This window comes from Lagopus muta, chromosome 2, assembly GCF_023343835.1.
Source record: "Lagopus muta isolate bLagMut1 chromosome 2, bLagMut1 primary, whole genome shotgun sequence".
Lineage (NCBI taxonomy): Eukaryota > Metazoa > Chordata > Aves > Galliformes > Phasianidae > Lagopus > Lagopus muta.
The window spans coordinates 58,396,593-58,420,785 of NC_064434.1; the positions used below are offsets into that span (position 1 = coordinate 58,396,593).

The 24,193-nt window shown below is 41.9% G+C and overlaps 1 protein-coding gene and 2 long non-coding RNA genes across 4 annotated transcripts in view; 1 reads left to right on the plus strand and 2 right to left on the minus strand.

Moving 5' to 3' along the window:
* Nucleotides 1-271: 271 nt before the first annotated feature.
* On the minus strand, nt 272-4,153 carry LOC125689714 (uncharacterized). The gene is made up of 3 exons (XR_007375401.1): nt 3,934-4,153; nt 1,825-1,912; nt 272-528 (listed from the first exon to the last, which is right to left on the minus strand). It is a non-coding gene; the product is annotated as an uncharacterized LOC125689714 (long non-coding RNA).
* Nucleotides 4,154-8,697: 4,544 nt separating this feature from the next.
* On the minus strand, nt 8,698-13,198 carry LOC125689713 (uncharacterized). 2 transcript variants are annotated; one of them, XR_007375400.1, is made up of 3 exons: nt 12,654-13,198; nt 12,355-12,558; nt 8,698-9,616 (listed from the first exon to the last, which is right to left on the minus strand). It is a non-coding gene; the product is annotated as an uncharacterized LOC125689713 (long non-coding RNA). The 2 variants fall into 2 exon arrangements; XR_007375399.1 differs by having other exon boundaries at nt 12,355-13,198.
* A 492-nt stretch (nt 13,199-13,690) lies between these two features.
* EZR (ezrin) overlaps nt 13,691-24,193 on the plus strand; it is a 36,295-nt gene continuing 25,792 nt past the window's right edge. The window contains exon 1 of the mRNA XM_048937220.1: nt 13,691-13,817. Within this exon, the coding sequence (XP_048793177.1) occupies nt 13,806-13,817 (12 nt within the window). The 5' untranslated portion in view covers nt 13,691-13,805. The remainder of the gene's footprint in view (nt 13,818-24,193) is intronic.

Consider the following 24,193-nt stretch of genomic DNA (forward strand, 5'->3'; position numbering starts at 1 on the left):
TTTTAATAATTTGCTGCTAGTTCTTTGTAATAAAAATTCCTCATAATTTCTAAAGAGCAACCCTGGCTACTAGTCTTTTATACACTCAGAGCTGTATTGTGCTTTTATGTGTATTTACATACGTAGTACTGTTGTAAGAACAGAGAAATGCATTCTTCTCAGCATCATTGTTTTCTTCTTCTTTCAGAAGAAATTTCCATATTCCATACCATGGGAGTACCAGCATACAGATTTTGCACAGAGCTTCCATCACTGATGATCGCATCTAGACAATAAAAGCAAGGAATCTCTTGCCTCTCACATATAGAGTTTAATTAAAAAGCCGTGAGAGATTTTTCAAGACTTTTAATATATTTGGCAACACAACCTCACTGTGTGTCAAGATTCACAGGATTTTTGATGAGGCGCACTGTTGAATTGTGTTTACTGGGAAAAAGTTTGGTAGGAAGTAGAAAGTAAAGTTTGCTGTTTTTACACAGATCTGCCTCATCTGGTCAGCTCTGTCCATGTCATTTGTTTTGGGTTGCTCTATCCAAACAGAAAAAAAGGTAATTTTTAGATTAATAATAGACAATTTTAAGACAATTTCTAGTGATTGGAAAGTCAAGGTTCACTGACATTAAGGTTCAAATATATGCAACATAATTTCAGTCTTATTTCATTGAAGAGTGATTTTGAAATGATCCATACATCCCAAATGATTCAATTAGCTACAGTTTAAAAATAACGTGAGTACTTACAAATCCATCTGTCAGCTAATATCTTTCAAAAGGTAGTATTTGAATGCAAATTTTACTACTGTTGAGCTGACTATCAACTACTTGGTCAAGCTGAGCACTTCTGCTGATATTAGGAAAATAATCCTTGAATGTTTGGCTTATCTCCTGTAACTGAAGCAAACACAGATTCTCCAGCTCCCACTGACTTCACTAGGAATTAAATGAGGACTTGTGTCAAAAGTAAAGTGCAGGTCATTCCCCAACATCAAAACGGTGAAACTTCATTGTTAGTGCAGGTCTTGCGTGCTTTTTGTCACTTAAGTGTCATAATTGCAGGTTACTGGAACCAGCAGTTTTACTACCACCAGCAAACAAGGAATGCCAGTGAAGTTTTGTTCTCACTAGAAGTCTCATCTACTACAGGAGAACAAGGGATTTGTGAGTAGTGTTTAAAAATCATGTAGGTCCTGTTTTTGTCTTGCTAGTGCAGTGGCCAACTCTGCAGTGCACAGCTCGATTTTCTCAGACCCCAGGATGTCAGAGAATGAACTGTAACATCTGGTAAGTGAGGAAAGTTGTAGTCATGAGAGGTGCTAATTTTAGGTTGTAGTTGTTGACATATTTATAATCAATTTCATAAAATCAGATTCTACCTGCCTCATTATTAAGCAATTTGCAGTGCACAGGGAAAGGTAGGCTGAGTAGAAGTCTGTCTTTGCATTCAGAAGGCAGCTCTTCTAAAAGGCTCTTCTAAGAGGGTGGTTAAATGAAGTGAATTTGTCACATGCATAGGTTTTTTTCCACCAAGAGCCAACTGTTGGCAACCTAATGAGAGTCTGAAAGTCTGTTTACAAAGCCAGTCCTGTTGCTTGTTCCAAATGTTACTGCATAGAAAAATAATTGCAGCTTTTATCAGAAAAATGTGAGCTCCAGAGTTGACAGAAACAGTGCAGTTTTATAGAGGAGAACGTAGAGGTCATTTTGCATGCATGGGTCATTAAGGGAAGGAACTGCACCAGAATGTGGGAGGATAGAAAGCAAATGTCTGAGAAGGTCTTACGTACATGCAAGAAAACAAGGCAGCTTGTATGTAGCAGAGACTTACAATGTGAAAATCACTTTTACTGACAATTGCAGTTCCGAGAGGTTGTCTTGTTAACTCAATCTGTATGGATTAATCAAGCATTTTTCTCCTGTGGAGAAAGAAAAAAAAAAAAAAAAGCAATGAAATTTGGAACCTGCTCTGTGATACAGAGAACAAGAACGGAGGAGAATCTTTTTCTCACACTCAGCCAGATAGGACAGGTCAATATAGGAGCTGTACAATTATGTCTTTCAATTTTTGAAGAGTATTTTAAGATGGTTGTAAGTTATCACTAATGTTGAGGAATAATCACAGTTCCTAGTATTTCCTTTCTTACCCTTTTGCTATCAGGTGCCTATCCTGGGCCTGCTCTTCAATGACTGAAACTTATGAGCATTTTGGAGTAAGGCTGGGGTCTCTCTAATGCTGTATTCAAGCTGCATGAAGCAGAAGTTGTATAAAAATAAGAGAAACACTGAGTTTAAAAAAGCATGTTGGAATCATTTTCAGTTCCTCATTTTTTTAAATTAACAATGTTGCTTTACTTTCAGGTGGCTCCAGGCTGGTAACAGAGAGTGCTTAGGCTGGACTAAAAGTGCTTGGTTTCCTCTGTAGTGTTGTGTTTGCTCACTTGAGTGTGCCAGTGCTCCCATAGAAATGCAGTACTTCATGTAACAAAGTATTTACATGTCACCTGTAAAGCAGGCCATAAGTTACTTTCTTGGGAGTACATTCTGCTCGGGGCCATATTAATTGAGTATTAATAATTAGTGAAAAAAGTCATGAAGTATAGTAAATCTTATTGCGCTGTTAATACAGCGTTCACTGAATGCTGTAGCAGGCCCTTTCTCTCTTGCACGTGCTGCCCCATCCAGCTGTGACAGTGAAGGTCCTCAAGTGTCTCACAGCAGTCTGTTCCCAGCACGGAGCACCTCCAGCCAGCACACCCTGTTTATAGCAAGAGTTTTATCAACTGCTTGCACAGAACAAAGCTCTCAGTCCCACCATGCCCAGTCATTGCCGCAAGGCCTGGATGGGTAATTCTGAGCAATTTCTACCTGAGAAACCTCCTTCTTGGCTGCTGACTATAGACAGGTGAAAGAGTTTTTCAAACAAATTCAGGGTGAGTCACACCTTCCTTCCTTCCTAGGAATAAGAAGTGTTTATGCCTCACTCCACCACCCTCTCCTGTCCCTCTTCATCTGAGGCGAGAATCAGGGACCTCAAGATAGCTTCCTCCCCATCTGGGGTGAGGAGCAAAGGCTCTGCACTGCACAGTAGCACCACTGACAGAAAAAAAAAGGAAAAAAAAAAAAAAAAAGGAAAAGAAAAAAGCAGTGTTGGATTAGAGGGTGCAAAAGGATAAGGGAGCAGAGCAGAGCAGCCGGGCTTTTGAGGATCCCAGGAAGCAGGATGTAGCTGTGAGGTATGTAGCTCCAAGCTGGAAATCTTGTGTAAATAATAGTCCTTGAAGAAGGGGTGAAGGAGAAACTTCAATAATTCAAACAGTAGCTTCACATTTACCTTCCCTTTCCTTGTTTCTACTTATGCATAGCCAAAACTGCCTGACCTCCCTTGTGTGAGCACTGCCACCAAACATCATTTTGTATCACAAATAGCATAGGCCAGCAGGACTAGAAAGGTTATCATCCATCTATGGTACTCAGCACTGGTGAGGCTGCACCTCAAGTACTTTTTCAGTTTTCAGTGTTCAGTTTTGCCCCCCTCACTGCAAGAAAGACATTGAGGCCCTGGAGCATTTTCAGAGAAGGGCAACAAAGCTGTGAGGGGTCTGGAGCAAAAGTCTTATGGAAAGCAGCTGAGGGAACTGGGATTGTTTAGTGTGGCAAAGAGGATGCTCAGGGGAGACCTTATTGTTCTCTACAACTGCCTGAAGGGAGTCTGTGGCAAGGTGTGTGTCAGCCTTTTCTCCCAGATCACTAGCAAGAGGACTTGAGCGAATGGCCTCAAGTTGCAGAAAGGAGGTTTGGGTTGAATGTTAGTAATAACTTCTTCTCAGAAAGAGTGGCAATTGGAACAAGATTAGTATAGTTGCTGAGCCCCTAGTTTGTTCTATTCGTATCATCTTAGTTCCCTAAAGAATAGAGAGCTTACCTCTTCCACCCTTACCTGTGTTAGATAAGATTGCAGAAGAAATCAGGAAATAGCACCATGACCAAAAAGGAGCAGCATTGGACCTGTAAACTCTTACTAAACGCAAAAGAGCATGCACAAACTCTAAACCTAGTGTTTGATAAGGCCCATTAAACAGGTGGATTACTGTGATCCTATGCTCAGATTGACAGATCAGTCTGACTCTGACCTCACACGAGTGCAAAAGAATTTCTGACTTTGTCCCTGTATGCTGCGTGCAGGTCTTTGGATAATGCTTAAACCACAAACACAGTTCAAGGTTATCATTTCACATTAACAAGGCTTGGCTAAAACAGTAATCTAAAGTAACCAATTAAGAATTGCAATGGGAACCTGTGCTGAAGTCACAGAATTTTCTCTGCAAAACCTCTGGATTACTGGCCTGATCTGGACTGCAGGGCTTTGGCACTGAGGCAGGACTGCAAGTTTGAGAGCTGTGGGAAGGGGTGCACTCACAAGCACCACTTGGAGCTTTCATTCTCCTCTCTGCAAGTAGTTTCACTACAGCTGAGTTTCCATAAATAGGTTCCACAGAATTAGTTTCTTGGTCTAAAAATGATCCACTTACCTTTTTTCCTAATGTTCTGAGATTGCTTTTAGGCTGTGAGTTGGAATCCATCTGGGTGCTGGATATGCAGCACTGCATTTCTTCTCAAGGGAGGAAAAGCTGTGTTTATTAGAAGAACAGGAAAACAACCTACATTCACATCTCAACCCTGCAGTGTGCTTGTCAGTGCAATTTTCACTGGGTTCTTTAGGGATACTAATTACAGAAATACATTGTTTAAGCACACACAGTTGCTGCAATTGTTTTTCTGAAGCATTAACAACTCAAAGAAAAACATTATACTCAAAATTAAAAACCTCAGCCTCAATTTTACAGCCATGGTTAATATCACTGGTCAGAGATTTCAGGGCTAGGAGAGAGAATTTAGATTATTTGCCTTGTCTACTGTGAAACTCAGGTTGTCAGATAGGAATGCCAATAACTTTTGTTTAGGGCTTTGTTTGAGTTAGATTGTTCTGCTGAAATTTAACACCTGCAAAAGCAAACAAAACTTTTCCTTACTTCTTATTTACTCACCATTGCTGAACAGTGGCATTTGAAACATAATTGCTTGTTGAAGCGTAGAAAAAGAAATCATTTCAAATACTACCCACTGGCTACTATGGTGAAATGGTCTCCATAATCTTACTTGAAACAACAATGCTATGTCAAAAGTCCTTAAGCACTGCATTACTATATTGTATGCTGCATTTTAACATAATTCCTGTACAAAATATTTTTTTTCCTTTTTTTTTCCTTTTTTTTTTTCCTTCAAAATAAGGGTGCAGACTGAACTCTGAGACAAGGAGGAACTTTGTGCAAGAGTCTGTTCTGTTATCTAAAGGTTATTGTTTCTTATCTGTACAGATCCGTACAACACAGCTAAACCCACTATAGTGATGAGTGAGCAGCTATTTCAGGCAATAGGGGTAGAGGGTAGAGAGTAATGCAAGGAAAGAGCACGTTTAGATATCAGCAGTACAGTAAAAAAGTGTTCTTTGCTGTGACATTGCTTACTATCAGACAGTCTCCTAAAAGGAGCAGGAGAGTTGCTACTGGTTTGAATAAAACTGGGGAAAAAAAGGCTGTGTTGCTGGAGGCAGTTGTGCTCAGAAAGAAACAGTTTGGATGAAATGCTGCTTGACAGCCAAGAGAGCTTTCTTGAGTCCTGTCCACATTGCTTTCTTGTGACGCCCTAGCTGCAGGTCTCCAGGATGCTGGTAGCTCCTCCCCGGCACACCTCCTGTGCAGGGGGTCCCCACATAGGGACTGACGGGTGGCATTCTTCACAAGGACATCCAGCTCTTACTCCACCCCGTGATTCAGCCACACATTCACACCCGGTTTTGTTGTCGTTTCTAAGGCCCGTTTGGCATTCTCCTGTCTCATAGCATAAGGCTGGTGAAGCAAATAGCTAAACTCAGGACTGTTGGTCTTCCCACTCTTCTCAGTGCTGCTGTCCTGTGTTGCAGAGCAGCCACGGAGGGCTTGGCAACAGAACTGCTTTGCAAGCCAGGCCTGCTGTGTCTGCATGGACTGCTGAACCCTTCTTGCAGGCTCTTGCAAACCAGCCTCAAAGACCAGTTTCTCACTGACAGTAGCCAAGAAGCTGCTCATGGCTCCATGCCCAAAGTGCTTGGACACTCTGAATTGAGGTCACACCTAGGAAGTCTGTGTTTCAATGCGCTGTGTCAAACCAGGCCGCATTACCTGGTATGGCCCAGTAATAAGCCCTTACATCAACCACATCCACACAAGAATCATGTTTGACCTTGAAGCTGAACTTTGCAAAAGAAAACTATGATTGATATCTGTCCTGGCACACAGACCACAGTCAGGGAGGCCAACACAGAGCAACCCAGTTTCTTAGAAGGCCATAGCAGTGTATATATGCTTTTGGACTAACAAGGTTCACTTGTGTCTACAAGATGTTTCCAGCTCATAAGCTCCTGGTCTCAGATCTGCAAGGCCAAATGACATTGTTGGGAAAAAGAAGCAAACCAATTGGATACAGAAACTCTACTTCATGTTTGATTGCTGCAACTACTATGATTTACCACACCAAGATAATTAAACATACCAAACAATTAGCTCATGAACTATCAGCTCTGGGGTCACCAGATCCTCTGCCTCAACAGATACCAGGTAGAAGGACACAATACCCTGCTTCTTGTGTCCAGCAGCAGCTCACCCTTATCCTCCCACACTGTAAGTGCTTGAATGTCAAGTCAGAGCCATGGACCAGCAAATCTGACTCCAAAAGCATTCCTAGCAATTACTGGGAGGGTACGTGGATGAAACCTGGCACAAAAGGTGATCATAAGGTTACATGTTATGTGTAACCAAATAGATTTTCCCTCTCACCTTCCTTTTGTCTTTTATTAAATGAGACCAAAGGATTCATCATGCAGCCTTTTAAAGAAAATCAGCCTATTAGTAAGTGAAACAAAGCTGAGCTGCATTCTGCCTAGGAGCAAATCACATCTGTATGTGATGTAAGTCATGGTGGTAACATCTGAGGCAGCATTCAAAGGTTCAAGTGGTACTCAATTAGTACCTAGCTCCTGAGTTACCTACTGCAGACAGGTGAAATTCACCTGCTATTTTAAAATAGTGTAATTATACTATTTTCCAAGGTGTTTTGAGGAGTTGCTAGTCAACACGTTACAGGACTCGGTGTTTATCTTTTGTGTCATGCGTCAGAGGTAATTACTTCACAAGCTAGGTGTGTCACTGGGAAGCACTGAAAACTCCCTTTGTTTCAGGTTACCTGAATGCCTCAGTATGGGAGGTGAGCAATAACCAACCTGATCCCCTTCTCCTCCAGTGAGGCCTCATAGAAGTTACTGCGAATGGTAGCCTCTTTGTTTCTGAGTTACTGGCCTTAAGGTAGCTGGGGCTGATTAGATAAGGTGACTCCATCTGCAGCCTTGATATAAAATGAATTTAGTTTGCCCTCACTGTATAGCAAGGTCATTGAAAACTAATTAAGGACATATGTATCCACTTGTAAATTGTAAATGAGCTAGCTGTTTGCTGTGAAACACAAATAGCTTTTTCTCATGAATGAATATTTAATTGAGGTACAGTTCTAGGTAAGTCCTTACAAAATATCAGAGTTAGAATTCAGATCTAGTGAAAGTTGGCAGTGTTCTGCTTTGTTTAGCAATGTCTCTCTGCTTCTACCTGCTTTGTATTTGGTCTTACATATTTATTGGTGCCCGCCTGTTTTCAACATTATTGTTATCTCAAAGCAAACAGAGGATTTCCCAAGAGATAGGACGATTCTTGTACTTCAGCCTCCAGCTTAGTGCCTTACTCATATACCAAGGTCCAAATTACCCTCCTTTATCCACAAGAGAAGCCTCCATTGAATATTCTTTTCTGATTCTGCATTGGTTGTGCAGACTGAATTGCCTCTGGACAGCTGCAGTCTGTAGAGAGCAGAAAGAGCTTTTGCACCTAACATCAGTTTGAAATGCTCTTTTCTCTAAGAAGCAGGTGAGGCAGAGTAGGAAGGCTGATGTAATGCCAGTTATAAGCAGCAATCCTGATATTACTTATTAACACTAACCAATCTTATGCTACAAAGCGTTCAAAGGGAGAAAGGTCTTGTTGCACAGAGTATTTAAATATTTGAAACTAGGCAAAATATGCTGAAAACAAATGGAGGAGATGGTACTGAGTGGAAAACAGGAAATAAAGGGACCATCTGAGATTTACCAAGTAACCTCTGCATCAAGCAGTTCCTTTTGTTTCAATTAGGAAAGACGAGGGAAAACCCTCTTCTACTGTGTGAGTTGGCATAAAACATCAGCGTACTGTACATCTTATATCACTGACAGGCGAGGCAAGAACCATACTAGATCTTGCCTCAGTATTTAACTGTAAATTGCATTACTGACAGGGCACCTTCTGAAGTGGAATCAAATACCAATTACAGTCAGTGCAAACAACTTCACAACTTATAGTGAACGAGCACTTTGCTGTGGAGAGAACTAGAAAGGTGGTAGAATCACTGTCAATTAGTCCTGAATCTGAGATTTAAGGCCTTTCTAACAGAGTCTTGATTTGAGAATCACTGGGTGAAACTCAACAGCTTACTTTACGCTGAAAGTCAAACAATATGGTCCTTCTGATCTTAAAAGCTGTGAGTCAGTATGATATCACAGGAAAAGAAAATATACTTGATATCCATTAATTGTACATTTTATTTTGTGTGCTTATTTTAGCCCTGAAATTCTGAATTTTGACACTAGTGGAAATAGCTTGTTACTTTATTTTTGAATTCCTACAGCATCATCCTTACAGTGAGAGCAATAGAAATGTCAGTGATGTAGATTTTTTCTCTTTATCATCCAGTGGAGACTTTTTTGCCTTCACCTCCCTTTACTACTCATGCCTGCTGTAGGCACACATCTGCGTTCCGTTTGTGAAGCACATGAACTAAGTTGGTCAACATTATTTGACCCGCTCTTTTTGTCAACACTGTCTTTTTACACCTCTGGTTTGATGCTTAAAAAAAAAGAAGATCTGGTCCCTGTAGAAATAATTCAGTCTTGCAGGGGGTTATTTGAAATACATGGCACTGAGCTCTGCTTCTAATCAGACTCCAAATAAAATAGCACAAAGGAAGATATGAAGGTAAAATAAAGATTACCTGTACAGGGGAACTCCCTTCCTCTTTCCTTTCTTATCGTATGCATTAAGATCATTATTTCATTTTGAGACGTAAAAGCTGTGTTGCCCCTAGTTTCCATTTGCTTCAAGTCTTGGACAAACACGGCTGGATTTACATGTGTAGAATAATCTTTACAAATCCAGTACATTGTGAACATCTATTGTCACTTAATACATTTTTAAACAATGCTCTGTGATGTGATTTTTCTCATTCAACAGTTTGAGCAAATTCTTATTGCTTTTTTTACTATTTATTTTCACTAATAAAATCAATAATTCACGGTGGATTTCAGTTACAGAGACGATTATTATAGATTTTCCTTGCTTGATCACATGCATGTTTAAACTGTGTTCATCTAGTATGTCCCTGTACAGCTCCATCATGGTCAAGGAGAGCGTCATGTAATCTCAAGGAACAATTGTGGGTGCAGCCTGAAAAAAAGAAAAAGAATGCAAAGATAAGGGTCTTCCAGCATGTAACTGTTGGATCATTTAACAGCGTTTATTTCCAGGCCTGAATTCACCTAACCATTTCTTAGCACAAACTCACACGTACTGGAAAAACACATTAATTGAACTTGGCAGAAACTTCTCATTTAAGGAACAACAGAAAATGAGGAACAAGCTTTGAGCTCTTTTACCATGTATATCCCCTTCAAAAGAAACAAAAGAGACCTGGAGAATGTCAACAGTGCTTTGAAAGAAAACGGTCGTCCACTGTGACCTGAATTTGTCGGGTTTTCATTAAGCTCAGTGTGGGTAGTAAGGAAGGAGCTCTCAGTTCAAGCAGAACTGGAACTCAACAGATCCTTGGCCACTGTTCCTGGAGCATGACAGTGCAGGAATGCCAGCGTTTCAGGAATTCTAACTGGGAATAAACTGCCTATTCACAGTCATGCGCAACGAAACAGAAGCTACTGTCAGTAATACCATATGATTGCTTTTCCTCCTACAGCTCTTAGAATTGACAAAGAAAATGATCTTCTTCATTTTAAACCTATACAAAGTGTCAGAATGCGGTATGCTTTCTTTTATCTGCTACGCTGAATGCATGGCCTGTAAGTTGTCAGAAGTAAGTCACTTGTGTTTCCAGTTAGAAAAAATCCCAGGAGTAAAACTGCAAACAGATCACCAGAGATGCTGCAAGACTATTCCAACCATGTTTGGAAAATTTGGATAACACTTCCTATATTCAGAAACAAGAAATTCAAACCTGCCTCTTACTGAGACCATTGATTTTTTTGTGGGCAACCAATAATGGTATTTTTAGGACATAAGAGTCCTTGCTTCCTAATTTCAGGGTAACCATATTTGGGAAGATGTGTTTTAACTAAAACATGGCTAGCGCCAGATCTGTTAAGCAAAACCACTTTATACTGATACGATTTTCTTGAGAAAATTCTGTTCAATTCTTTGAATTCATAAATGCTTTACATCAAGTTGAAATGTTATTACAAGCAGAACAGCAACATTAAATTGTTTTTCTCCTTAAAACAGATGAAAAATCTTAAAATACAGTTTGGTTAGAGGGCAGTAAGGCACTGGAGCTGTTACAGGGAAGAAAACAGAAACTGGGTCCTGCTACTGACCTGCTGAGCAATCTAGGTCCTTTCATCACCTCCCCTGCTTTAGTAATTCCTGTAAGTTGTTAGTAATGCTATACTCTTAATAGAGCAGGTTAAGAACAAGTGTTGGATCAGAGCAGCTGTTAATCCTGTAACTTAAAGGCTTTCATTTTGATTTGGCTCTTATGCTCGATTGTGAGTTCTGGCACAAAATGCTGTAGTTAGGGTGCCTATAAAAGCTTTCTCCTGCTTAGCCAATGTCTAAATCCAGAACCAACTGTGTATTTTTGTTGCTTTTTTTTTTTTAATATGTGAATTTCCCAAGCTTCTACATTTGAATTTGTTCTTTCATATTTCTGCCCTAGACTGTTCTGATGAGAGCTGATTTCATGCCTGCTCTCATGTTCCTTCACTCCTGACTCAAATGGCAATTCAGTCCATAAGCATTATCAGATAGTGCTTATCAGTATCACACATGATGCCCATGCTCCAAAAATTCAGCGTGCTGACTGTCAGGACACTGTCAAGAAAGCCACAGAAGTGAGAGCTTTCATCTCCTCTCTGGAGATGTGATCTAGTCTGGTTTTACTGTGTCTGCAAAGGATGAATAGATTTTTTTTGTATAAAAAGGAAGGAAGAGGTAGCCTTATATACCTTCCCCTCCATTTAGGAGGGAAGTAGAGAGTGAAATGTAAAGGAAGAAACTCAGGGACCCAGAAGAGAGTTTCTCACTGTAAAAAAAACAACTTGCTGCCCTGCTGAACTGAGAGTTTAGCAACTCACAGTGCTCTGTAGCCAAGGTGGTTTGAAAACACATCTTGCAAAAGGCAAAAGCCCAGCAAGGAGGCTAAGGGTCTCTAACGAACGCTCCAACATGGCAATTGTTCTTTCCCCTTCCACAGATGACAGTACTGCCTGTATGGGTTCAACATGTTCTCGTTGGTTGGGTTTGGGTGGAGTGGTGTTGAGTAAGCTGGTAGTTATGGATACCACTGAGGTATCTATCTTTCCCCATATATTGCAGGTGATTGTGGAAGAATGGCACAGGGTTATGTGCTGTGGCAAACAGGAACCTAGAGATTGTATGTTGCCACATTTAACTATTAGTCACCTAAATTCCTTTTGCCTCTGCCTCTTTGTAGTTAGGAAGCAATGGTAACTGCAATAAAAATTCTTCTTTTTTCAATCAAGCCAAAATATGGTATTAACAGCAAGGTATGAAAATACCTATATGCTTCTCGCATCTATATGCCCCCACAAAATAATCCAAGACCACCACATAGTATTCCGAGTGAGAATGGCAACAACTAGGTTCTTACAGTATTCCTTACAATTGTTTCTTGGGCTCAGCAGACTGCCCAAAACAGTGATATTCTGGTCTGCTCCACATCCAGTACCATCCTACTGAATAAGGCATGAGTCCCACCATAAACTTATTGCTTAAAAGAGGAAGTCTCCTCACAAGCCATATGTTGTTAAATTAATCTGATTAAAGTTTATCTCAGTGGGATTGTTCTATCTGAAAACAGAGGCTCTAGCTGTTTCCCAAAAATGTTTTACCTCATCTCCCTCAGAAGCCATTTAGCTTTGATTGTTTTTTCTCACCTGCTGTTGCAAGCTGCTTCACATATGGCTCAGTTTTACAGTAAAGCCCTCTCCTGTTTCCTAAGAACACACAAGAAGGGAATATAGCTGTGAGTTCTATCAGTCTCTGCTCCCCTCCCTTCTCTCAAACCTGAAGCAAAGGTGATTCTTTTATTTGAACGTGGCACTATGAGTGAGTGCCTAGCACCATCTCTGCTGCAGGACCTGTAGGAAAACACAGAACTGTGTTTTTGTTACCATCCCTTGGCATACCCCAGGGTCTCCACAGCCCTGTATCTTTGACATGTGCTGGCTGTTACCTTGTTTTGAAGCTTCCAGTTCCTTTTCTTGAAATGAGGACATTGAAGACAGCAGCTTGGATCTGCACGTTTCCCTAATCTCAGGGCTCACCTGCATGCCATTGCCGGCACACCGGAAGACCTGTGTCCTATAGTCCGTTGCCCATGACAACGTAAATACGATCTGTTCTCACACCCCAGCAGGCGGGAGGCCACAGCTCCTGCAGGTAAAGCAGCTGGGAGCTCTGCAGGAGCATGGCGGTGGATGAAGGGGGAGGAACAGGGGGCACAGGCACGGTGCGTTGTGTCTGCGTGCCTACGAATCGGTTGGTTGGTTGCACAATCTTGATGCAAGAGCACAGCTGGCTGAAGCAGCCTTCTCACTTTGTCGTTTCTAAACTTCGGTGGATTCTCAAACTTTTATTTCATGCTGAAAATGTGCTTTAATACAAAAATCCATCCTGCCTTTTGTTTGAAGTAATTCATTTTGGGCTTCGGAAAAAAAAAATAACAACAAAGAAATAGCACCTTTTAGAGACTGGCGATCAAGCACACGAGTCGCCTACACACTAACTCCGAAGGGCCTTTCTTCCCTCTCCCGCTCTCCAACTTGACAATCGCCAACCCCGCCGCAGGGTCAGGGTTCGGGGCAGAAGCAGGTGGAGCGCTGCCCGCCGCCATATTGCGCTGAGGGTCTCCCGCTGAGGGCTGAAGAGAGGCCGCGCCCGCGGGCATGGGGGCGGCGCTGGCAGGAATGCCCGCGCGGTCGCCTCTGCCTGCCGGGTGCCGCCTGCCGCACCTGTTGCATCGCTCCGAGAGCGGTCCCGCCCGGGCCGGGGTCCCCAGTCCGCGCCCCGAGGTGTCGAAGCGCGGCCGGTGAGGTGTCGGGCCGCTGGGCGAGGCCGCCCCATGCTCGCAGAGCGCAGGGGGGAGCGGCGGGGAATGGCCGGTGGCGGGTGAGTCACTGCTGCAGCCCCACCTGCGTACTTAACCGCCGCCGGGCGGTCGGCGCCGCACTCGCGGGTTGTGCCGTCGCCGTGGCCGGGAGCGGCTCTCACTCCTCCTCCTTCTCCTCCTTCTCCTCCTTCTCCTCGCGGGGCGCTCGGCTGAGGCGGGGCAGCTGCTGCATGAGCGTTGCTCTCTGGAGCTGCGGAAGCATCGACAGCGCTGAAAATGCCGAAACCGGTAAGCGAGGCGCGGGGGCTGCCCGGGTGCTCTTGTCTGCTGCGCCTGGGCTCTGCCGAGACGCCTAGGGAAGCTCCGTGGGGCGCGGACTTAACCGCGAGGAAGCTCCGGAACCAACCGAGCGGCCGCTTGGAGCGGCTCGGTTCAAACGCGGAACCGCCCTAGGGAGCCATGCTGAAAGTCGGGCCGCTCGCCTGGCGGCGGTTGGAGGGGAGGACCGCGCCCTGGGGCCGCCGAAGGCGGTCCGCCGCTGTGTCCGGGAGGGAGCCGGCATCGGCGGGAGGCTGCGGGCGTTGGTGAACTGCCCTCGGAGCGCCGTGACCGGGATCGCGCGGAGCTCGCGGGGCACCGAAAGAAGGGTTTACTGTGCTCCCGCGTCCGTGAGGTGGCAAAACTGCACCGGCTCTCACTTGGCATTTGTGAACGCTTAATGGCAGGTCCTCGTTTGATTAAAAAATTAAGTCCCAGGAAATCATAGTACCGTTCCCCACAGTGCTGCTGCTGGGTCTGTTGCCAGGTGGTCTCTAGCAGTCTTCATTAAGGCGTTTCTGCTCCTTTCTTTCTTTCTTTCTTTTTTTTTTTTTAATTGAACAAACTTGAATACTATCAATTTTTTTTTTTTCTTTTTGTCCTCTGAGCCCCCGCCTGCGTCAGTTTGCTCATGGGTTTTTTTTGTTGTTGTTTGGTTGGTTTTTGGTTGGTTTTTTTTTTTTTTTTTTTTCCCCCAGATTGTTTTGCTTTGAAATCTGCTGCCACACTGGCAGTTAGAAACGGTAACTCCCTTGAGGAGCTGGCTGGTACGGAGCTGCCTCCACTCATTGATGCAGGCAGCTTCGGAATCTGAAGAGCAGAGTAGATTGTTGCTGTCTGTTTCCAACAGAGGCAGTACTTAAAACACAGCACAGTGAAGAACTTCCAAGATTATTAGCTGTACCTTTTGGAAGGAGACTAGGCAAGCTTATCCTTGGGGTTATAAGCAGTGGATGTTCTGCCACTGTAACGCTAAATTTAACTTAGTTAAGGAGAGGTTAGATTAACTTACATTGCAGTTTCTGTAAACTTGGGGGGGGGGGCAGAAGAAAGAATTCTTTCTGTCTTTGAATTCTTTGAAGAAGTGCTAAACCTTCATTCTTCCTGGATGTATTTAAACAACAGGAGGTGATACTGGAAGCCATGAGTAGGTGTGGGAAAAATCTCTTTATCTCTCTGTGGAAGGGCAGCCATGCTTTAATGGTTTCTGAGACGTGACCTACTGTCCAGGATTTATGGAGAAGACTCTTTGTCCAGAGTTTGTGTGGCATAAGCTGTTCTTTTTGCAGTCTGCATTCAATCCCTGTTGTTAGGGGGTCTGACTGCCACCTTAGCAGATGCATACAAAGATAATTTTGTAGAGGTTTTTTAACAGAACACTTTGGTCTGACTTCTGCAGATCGAGACTGTATTCAGATCCTTCAAATCCAGCTCATTTGTTCTTAATACAGCTAAATAGGATTCCTATCACTTTGCAGGGTGAGGTGGGAAGGGGTGTGAAGTTGTCGCTCCAGAGCAGAACTGTGCTCAGAAGGAGCTTGATAAGAGCCTTTGAGGTGTGTGGGGACTGATATCGTGAACTCATAGGAAATGAGGAGGCAGTTTTTGTTTGATAGGTTAAATACACGGATACTAAATAGATTCTACCTGCACTTGTTTGTGTGTGTCTTGTCAGCTTAGCGTAAGTATACACAGTGTTGTTTGTCAGACCTCATGCTGATAGGGATGTGGTTTTACAAGCTTGTTATCAGTTGTCATCTTAAAATTTTTATTTCTAAGCAGAAAATAATCACCAAGATCTCGGCAGTTGCTTTCTACCTGTCCCCAAAGCAGCGAAGGTAAACCTCCATACAGAGCTTTTGTGATAACAAAAAATATGCAGACAGAAAGCTTACAGACTGGAATTCAGTCTTTCACAGTAAATAAGTCCAGTGACAGTAAAATGTGAGTGATTTTGTATATTAGTAATGTACCATAGTGAAGTACTAGAAAGCCAAGCACACGCCAGATTCTGTACCAGTGCTTTATTGCTGTTTGTTGGATCAGACACATGTCTAGGGTGCTCAAAATATATCTTGGCAACGTTTCAGGTAATAATTGTGAAATCTTCTTTGATAATTAAGGCAAGTGTTAATTTATAATTCAACGCAGACTTTCTGCCATGTGTAACAGTTATAGAGTAACAAGATCTCTGGAGTAAGCTGTAAATATGTAACTTCTCTTATATGTAACCCCAGCTCTTAAGGGTTTTTAGCTGGAAGTTCACCAACAGTTCAGAAGCTTAACTTCCATCTAGTCTGTACAATAGTTCATAAGGTTTCACAAATGGTAAATTATTACATAAAGAGACACAAGAGATGTTATCTTGTTCAAATCTTTCTTTGTTTTCTGAGGAGAAGCAAAGTGTGCAATAAACTGACTTGATGAGCCTTGCGTCTTTTCATTACTGAAGTGTCTGTGTGCTCACTGTGTTTTTCCTTGATCCATATGTTGCTAGCTTATTTCTGTTTGACTCATTGCATGGATGGTGTTCTAGCTGAATACATCCTTTGGCAAAGCAAGCCAGTCAAATAGAGCCACAGGGCTGAGGACTACTGAACATTACTTACAGAAGGAGAAGGAAACGTGATCTCTGCTCTATAGACCTGTTAATTTGATCTGACCTATCAACATTCTGTGGTACTTTTTTGAAAGTAGATTATTCTTTCTACTCCTAGAAAATATTGAGAGGGAGGGAAAGAAAGCATCGCAAGAAATGATGTCAGCTTTGCAGTAGAGCATTTGATGTAATGTCACATAAGGACCTTTAATACTTGTCTACATTTTTATAACACTCCTAAAGAGAGGTCAGCAATAAATGCAGCCTATCAACTTCTGCTGCTAAAAGAGGGTGCAGGGGAATATATCAAGGCATCATTTTCTACCATGTATACTAATAGCCTATGTTCAGAAAGCTGAGCATACCAACAATATCTGCCAGTGATGGGGGGGGGGGGCAGAGAGCCATCATGTGTAGGAGTATAAAGCACATATATTAAAAAAAAAAAAAAAAAAACACCCACAAAAAACCAAAAACTCTCCCATTTCAATAATTAATCTTGGTAGGGTGGTGGAAAGAGTTCCCTCAATGTATAGGATAGAATGATATGAACTAGTTGTTGATAGGATGGACTGTCTTGTCCATTGATCTGCAATATATGGAGTTTCCCTGATGGTGAGCAGGAATAGAAGGTGTTAGAAAATTTCCTGAAGATAGGTTGTCATACTTATCCTTGTCCAGAAAACACAAATCCTAAGCAGAACATGGAGAAGGATTTGGGGTTGATTGTAGAAGGAAAGCCTCCTCACAAAAAGGGAGCTTATTTAGTTTAAAATACAAAGGATTTAAATGCCAATGAAAGGGAGGAATTGCTTTAAGCAAGGCTTATAGTTAAGGGAACTTGGAGATATCAGAGCAGTTCAGTTTCTGGTTGCTTTCTCCTCCCCCGGAGCGTTCTAAGACCTAATGCCCTTAAGATAATGTCTGACGAAGGCACAATGTAGTGCTGCTGCCTGTAGGAGTGCACAGCTGGAACAGATGACTCAAAAGGCTTTTCCCAGTCCTGTGTTATTATTAATGTGCTAGTGTGTGCCTGGCACCAAGTGGTTAGACGAGTCCTCCGTACTTGTTTGCTATTGAATATACATGCATTCTAAAAATGAACACGAGGACAGCATGTAAGTCTTCAAGCCAAACCTTTATCTGTCTGTGAACACCCAATGGCATTACAATTCAGCATTTGTCATAAGCCAACCTGAAGAGCAAGACGTGTAGCAGCAAAGATTTACTCTAAATACTAATAATTTTTTATATTTTCCAGATCTTCCCAATTTCTTCTTAACTGTGTCTTCTAACTGCATGTAACAGTTTTGTCTTCAATTTCTTCAAAGCAAATTTCTGCAACAGGACTGAATAATAAAAACAAACAAACAAAAAAAAAAAAACACAAACAAAAAAAAACACCCTTTAGTGATCACAAGTAATTAACATGCTCTTGGCTTATGGATAGTTACGGATTTATGCAGGAATCAGTTTTTGGCTTTTTTTTCTTCTGAGCACAAATTGCAATACATCAGATGATACGGTATTTGGTGCACTTGCTACTAAGGGTGCACACTCTGGTGCAAAATGGAAGAAAGCTAGTATCAACCAAGTGTGCAAAGTCTCACTCAAGGCTTCAAAAGGAAGTTGAAGGATTCTGTTAATAGTGAATGTAGGAAGTAGTTCACAAGTGGTTAAAGTTAGAATAGAGTGAGTTCACAATTGTGCCAAAATCCAAATTACTGTATGAGCTGAATAAGCATTCCTGAGGTCAGTCTGTTCTTGTTAGCTGCTTTGGAGAAATCAAGTGTTAACTGTTAGTGTTAGTCACTACTTAAATAATTTCTTAGCCTTCTTAAAGGGCAGAGGGTGGAGATAAGCCTTCCTGTTCTACTTCCTCCCATGTGAACATCTTCCTCTGTTCATGAAAATAAATAAATAAAAAATCCGTGATATGTCAGGACTTTTTGAGAATAATTCTTCTTGATGGCCACTGAAGGTTCCTGCTTCAGTGTTGTTCTTGTTTGGCACGCTGTGTCCAAAGGGCTTTATGTGCACTGTAAATCCCATAATCACTCAATTGACCTTGAAGGAAGGCAGTGCTGCCTAAGATCATTGAACCACACTACACACTGTTAAGTAATATATCTTGGCTGTGCTGTGTGGTTGTTTTTGAAACCTGGTTTCAGCATTAGGTAATACTTAGTCTCTGAGCTGAGAAATGCTTCTCCATGGAAGCAACTGAAGTTTCAGGGTTTTACTGAGCAGTTCACAGCATTTTTTCCTTCTTGGAAGAGGAAACAGTTGTTGCTATGTGAATCTATAAAGAAAGCTTAGCTTGGTGTTACTGCTGAGTGCATTGCCTCCACTCTGCATGTTTGTTCAGATTCAGGTTTTGTTTCTAACCCCTGTTTCATAGTTGTCTTGATGCGTTACCTACCTTCAGCTTTGAGGGAGTGTGGGTAGCGTGGTGCTGAGCTGGGATTGCTGAGAACCTGACACTGTAGCTGTCAATTCAAATAAAAATCCCAAGTCAGAATTAAAATTCAGGACTCTGAACTTCTGACTAGGGAGTGGAAACTGTTTCTTACTAGCAGTGACTGTTGTGTTTGGCTTTCTGCTGCGTAAGTTCCCTGGAAGAGATGCTGGGACTCCTCGTACAGCTTCTGTAACCTTTGCTAGTTTTGAGATTTGAGTGTGGAATTGCCACATGAGAAGATTATCTCATGTGGCAATTGTTTGTCTCTTCAACTTCCACAAGCAAGTGCTCAAGCTGTTGTGCAAAGCTGAGAGACATCACTACCGCTGTCTCTTTCTCTCTCGATTTTTCTGCATTGTAACATCCAGATTCACTGTTGCACTTCAGCTTTGATGTAGGATGTGTGTGAGCGGCGTCTCTGGGGATGTGAGTGTGTGCACATCCAGCTGATTAATCTTGAGCTGAACAGTGCTTCTCAGCTCTGTCAAGAGACCGGCATTCTGCAGGTGCATAGAGGAGATCTACGGGCTGCCTACTAAGTAAAGAAATGGGGTCTGAGGAATCTCACGCTTGTACTAGAGTGTCTGAATTTTGCCTGACTAAGCCCAGTAGAGAACTTCAAAGACTGCTATAGGATCTTGATTTCAGAGTTTTTTGTCAGAGCTGAAGTTGTTCTTTAACATACTCAGAATGCACTTTAATTGTGAAAGATTAGCTGGCTTAACTTTTTAATCTTTGTAGAAATAGGTGATTATACAATATTCCTGATGGCTGAAATGTGCAGATTGGCAGGTGAGTTGCATAACTGATGTATAGGGAACTCAAAGCAGGAGAAAACAGCTTCCCCCCTTAAAAACTGATGCAGCATTGCGGGCAGAATTTCCAGAGTTGTATTTTTGCCCCCTTTTATGAATTGCTGTACTTGTTGCTTCAGTAGTGAAGGACCTGTGTAGTTTCATCTCAGAAGTCCTCAAGCTGTTTTAGTAGTCAGAAAGGAATATTTTGCTAATCTTTCCACTAACTTTTCCAATACTATCCATAATGTCCCAAGAGCAATCTGTCTGTGATTAGCTGACATTCCAGGACTTGTAATGACCTACCTTTATCTGGGAACAAATAGTACCTGTTGCTTACTGTTTGAAGTACTCTGTTGGGAAGTGTAAGCACTGCAGTGTAATGGACGTAGATCAGGCTGTCAAACTATCACAGGTGATCACATCATATAATCCCGCTCATAAATTTTGCAAGTGCCGCGTGATGTGTTCCATCGAAGTCCATGGGATAAAATAAAAGATTTACAGAACAGGTAAAACACAAGGGTGGGGCATCAAATCAGTAAATCCCTCTTTGACAAATGGATTCATAACTGGAATGCAGAATGAACATATATCATTACCTAGACTTGTGTGACATGTTACACTGCTACTTCTCCTTAAGTAAATGCATTTTATGTTCTTCCTGCACCTTGATCTCTTCAAGAATGTGAGTGGCCTTGCCAGGTCAAGGAGAAAGGCCCTCTAGCAAATACTATGCTTCTGCTGCTGGCCAAAAGCTGATGCCTAAGGAAGAGCGTTTGAAAGATATGCACAATTGCTTTCCTATGAACTGATGAGATATTGGAGGCAGGAAGTTCCTATATCATGAGTTAGTAAGCGGGTTTCTGTGAACTTGTCTAGCCTCCCTTGAAAACGTGTGAACTCCTGCATCCAGACTATGCCATAATGAGGCTGTCCTAGATAACCTTCACAGTATTTGAAAAGTTATCTACAGAACTCCTTGCTACAGCTCTGTTTGAAGAATTACTTTCTCTTGCTTAGAACTGACCAGTTTTGATGCCCCGTGTATTGTGTTGATAGAGGCGGTGAACGCTTGGTCTTTGTCTACTCTGTTCATATCACCCGTGACTCTATATGCTCCTATGTCCTAAGCTTGGTTAACGTTCTTCCAAACTGAAATCCTTACCAGTTTCATTCATCCTTGCATGGAATAATTTCCATGCAAACTGATTCATGTCTGATGCAAAATACTGCCTTGTCTCCTGTGACATCTACATTTGGGAAGAGTGCGGTTGCTGAAAATGTTCTCAATTTCAAAGTCTCAGCATAATCCTGAAAGTAAGTCAGCCTCTCCTTGTGTTCACATAGCCCATTCTGCTCCAATCCGATGTGCCCTTCTTCTTCAGAAGTACAATCACTGTATCTTGTGCTAATACTGCTCATACTGGGTTTGTTGAAAAATTGCTGAGCTGACAGGTTGTGTAGTTTTAAAGTGAGCATCAAATTTTTGGCTCTTCAGAATTAAGTCTTGTGTATGTGTGCAAACTGTTTCCTAGAACCTACATCTTTGCGTAAGTGCTGGAGTAAAAGGTACCAATATAGGTGCTTAGATTAATGGAAGGCTTTGAGGCTAGTGCAGCTCTTTTTTAGATGAATCATGCCTTCAGACCCTGCTTTTCTCTGTTGTGAGTTCATACTGTGAAGCTCAGCTGCTATGTAAGTTGTTGCCCTCCTGTTGTTTCCAAATGAAATGCCAAATGTTGGTAATGGTGTTGGTATTCTGGATCCATGCTGAGATGCTTGGTATTCTGTGTGGATTGCAGAAGGACAGTATTACATTGCATAGTTGGCTGCCATAAATCTTAGATTAAGTTACTTTTAAAGACTATAAAACTAGAATAAAACCTGAAAGCTTTAACCTCAGTGTTATCTGCATTTGGGCCAACATTGATATTTGTGGCGGAAGACCAGCTGAATGATCTGGTTCATTCTGAACTCTCTGACTTTGTCAGATGAAGCTTATTTGAAGATTGGTTGCGAGGTCTTCTATAAACTTGGTGTGTAAGGCCTTAATCTTGCACCTTCATTATGTTTAATTGGATGCAATGGTTGTAATGACAAAACAGACTATGTATGAAGGAGTTGGATCCAGTGGCCCCCAGCTTCCCTCTGTGTTTATCCTTTAGGAACAAAGGACCAATTGTTGCTACAGTCTGTGTTCTTAAATCTGTCCTAACATTCAGTGAGGGCAGCTGGCTCATGCAAGCGGCAGTCCCCAGTCTACTGTCGTGGTGGTGTGTTTTGTGCTTGTACACAGATATTCCCATAGTACAGCATCAGAGAGTCTCTAAAGGATATTTTTCCCTTCCAAAAGAACAGCTTAAACCCTGCTATTACTTCCTAACTTGGTCTGTGTTGAGAGTAAACCATCTGGAGCCAGCAGAGAAAGTGAGATCAAGTGTTTTACATGAAAAACCACTGAGCTCTATAACAGAAAGATGACTTAAGGGGTCAAACTTAAATTACATTGCTTTATGTTTTGTTAGAACCTAGAGATACCCCTTAGGAAATTTTAGATTTGTAAAAACAAAAACAATTTTAATGCTTAAAAAGCTGCTTTGTATCAATTTTTAAATTTCTTCCTAACTGGAGACAGTGACAAAGCTTGTTTGTTGAGGGAAACCTTTGGGCTGGTGGAGAAAGTTGTTGGGTTTTTGTTAGTTTTTTGTTTGTCTGGTTGGTTTGTTGTTGTTGCTGTTGTTTTCCTAGTTATTATTATTTTAATTTCTCTCTTGGCTTTTCTCTTTCACTGAGGAGCTTATGTTACCTTAACAGAGCTGACCAAAGGTCAGAGGAGGCTGCTGGATGTCTGCAGTTGAGATTTTCTCACTTGGGAGCAAGGACAGTTAAAGATACGTGTTTCCCATGCCTGCATGAAATGCTCATGATCTTCTGGTATGCAGAGTGTTACTGTTTGACCTTAGATAAAAAAGTGAAATGCAGCAATGCTCAGCTTTTCACACAAATGCCTGCTCTGCGTTTTTAGTATATACTGATAGAAGATATCAGACTCTGGTTAAAGAAACTGAAATAGTATATAACTTAGTATGCATCTTCTGCATATCTAGGCTAAGTTGGTTTGAATTTGCATTCTGGAATTATCTTTATGCTTAATTGTAAGTAAGGTTTCATGCTGTCTCACAAAGAAGAGCCAAGTGACCTTAGTGCAAAACCAAACTTAATAGATTGGCATTCTTCTGATCTCTTTCTGTACACTTAGGAGGAAAATGGAGTTTGTTCTAAAATTTCAGCCTGCTTTGTTAAAACTGGAATTTCTGGATGACTCCCAAGAGCTGCGTAGGTTTTCCTACCTGCATGCACAACCCCCAGCCTTCATCACAGAATCACAAAATTTTAGGAGTTGGAAAGGATCTCTAGAAATGAAGTCCAGCTCTGCTGCTGAAGCAGAAACCCTGCAATAGATTGCACAAGTAGGTGTCCAGATAGGTCTTGAATGTAACCACAGAAGGAGACTCCACAACCTCTCTCAACAACTTGTTCTGGAGCTCCATCACTCTGACAGTAAAGAAGTTATTCTGCGTGTTAGCATGGAATTTCCTGTGGTCCTGTTTGTGCCTGTTGCCCCTGGTTGTATTGCTGCTTGCTAATGAAGTCTGTCCCCATCGACTTGACTCCTGCATTTTGGGTATTTATAAACAGTCATGAGATTCCCTCTCAGCCTTCTCCAGACAGGATTGTCCTAGATCTCTCAGCCTTTCCTCATGCAGGAGATTCAGAAGAGTCTTTGGCTTTGAGATTTCACATCAACATTATTCTTGGCTTCCCCTCAAATTACTTTCTCTCTTAAGGAAAAACTGCCACATGGGTTGTTGTGGTTTTGGGTTTTTTGTTTGTTTGCTTTTTACCTTTCATGAAAGCTGCAAGACTGGATTCCCATTGCCTTGAGTAAAAGTAAGAAACTTCATTTTATTGTAGATGGCATAGTTATTGGTCCATAAATATTGAAGATTACTACAAAAAAAGTATCTGTAAAAAGATTACTACAGTTGCACAAGCATTGAAATTGACTAATAGATAAGGCTGACAACTATGCTGCACAATCTGAAACTAACTGCTGGCTTTTTAGGCTATTATAGACCAGTCTGTTTACCTTCTGTGGTATTTCCTCCGTCATGGGAAGGTGAGCAAGTTTTTAAGGAACAAAGAGCAGCCTATTCAACTCTAATCTTACCTGTTGCAAATGCAGAGGTATCTAACTCTGCTTCATAAACTCAGAGGAATTCCTGTGGAACGTGACTTAATGTTCCCATTTACTTGCCATGAGGAAGCAATGTTCAACACAATGAGACCTGAAGGGAACACGTCCTTTTGTTTGCAGTCAGGTCTTCTCAATTTAACATGGTATGCTGAGAAACTGGTCTGCTAAATCAGTGCAATGAGCTCGCTGCATTGCTCAGGTGGATGCCAATGGAGCAGTGTCCCGTTCACG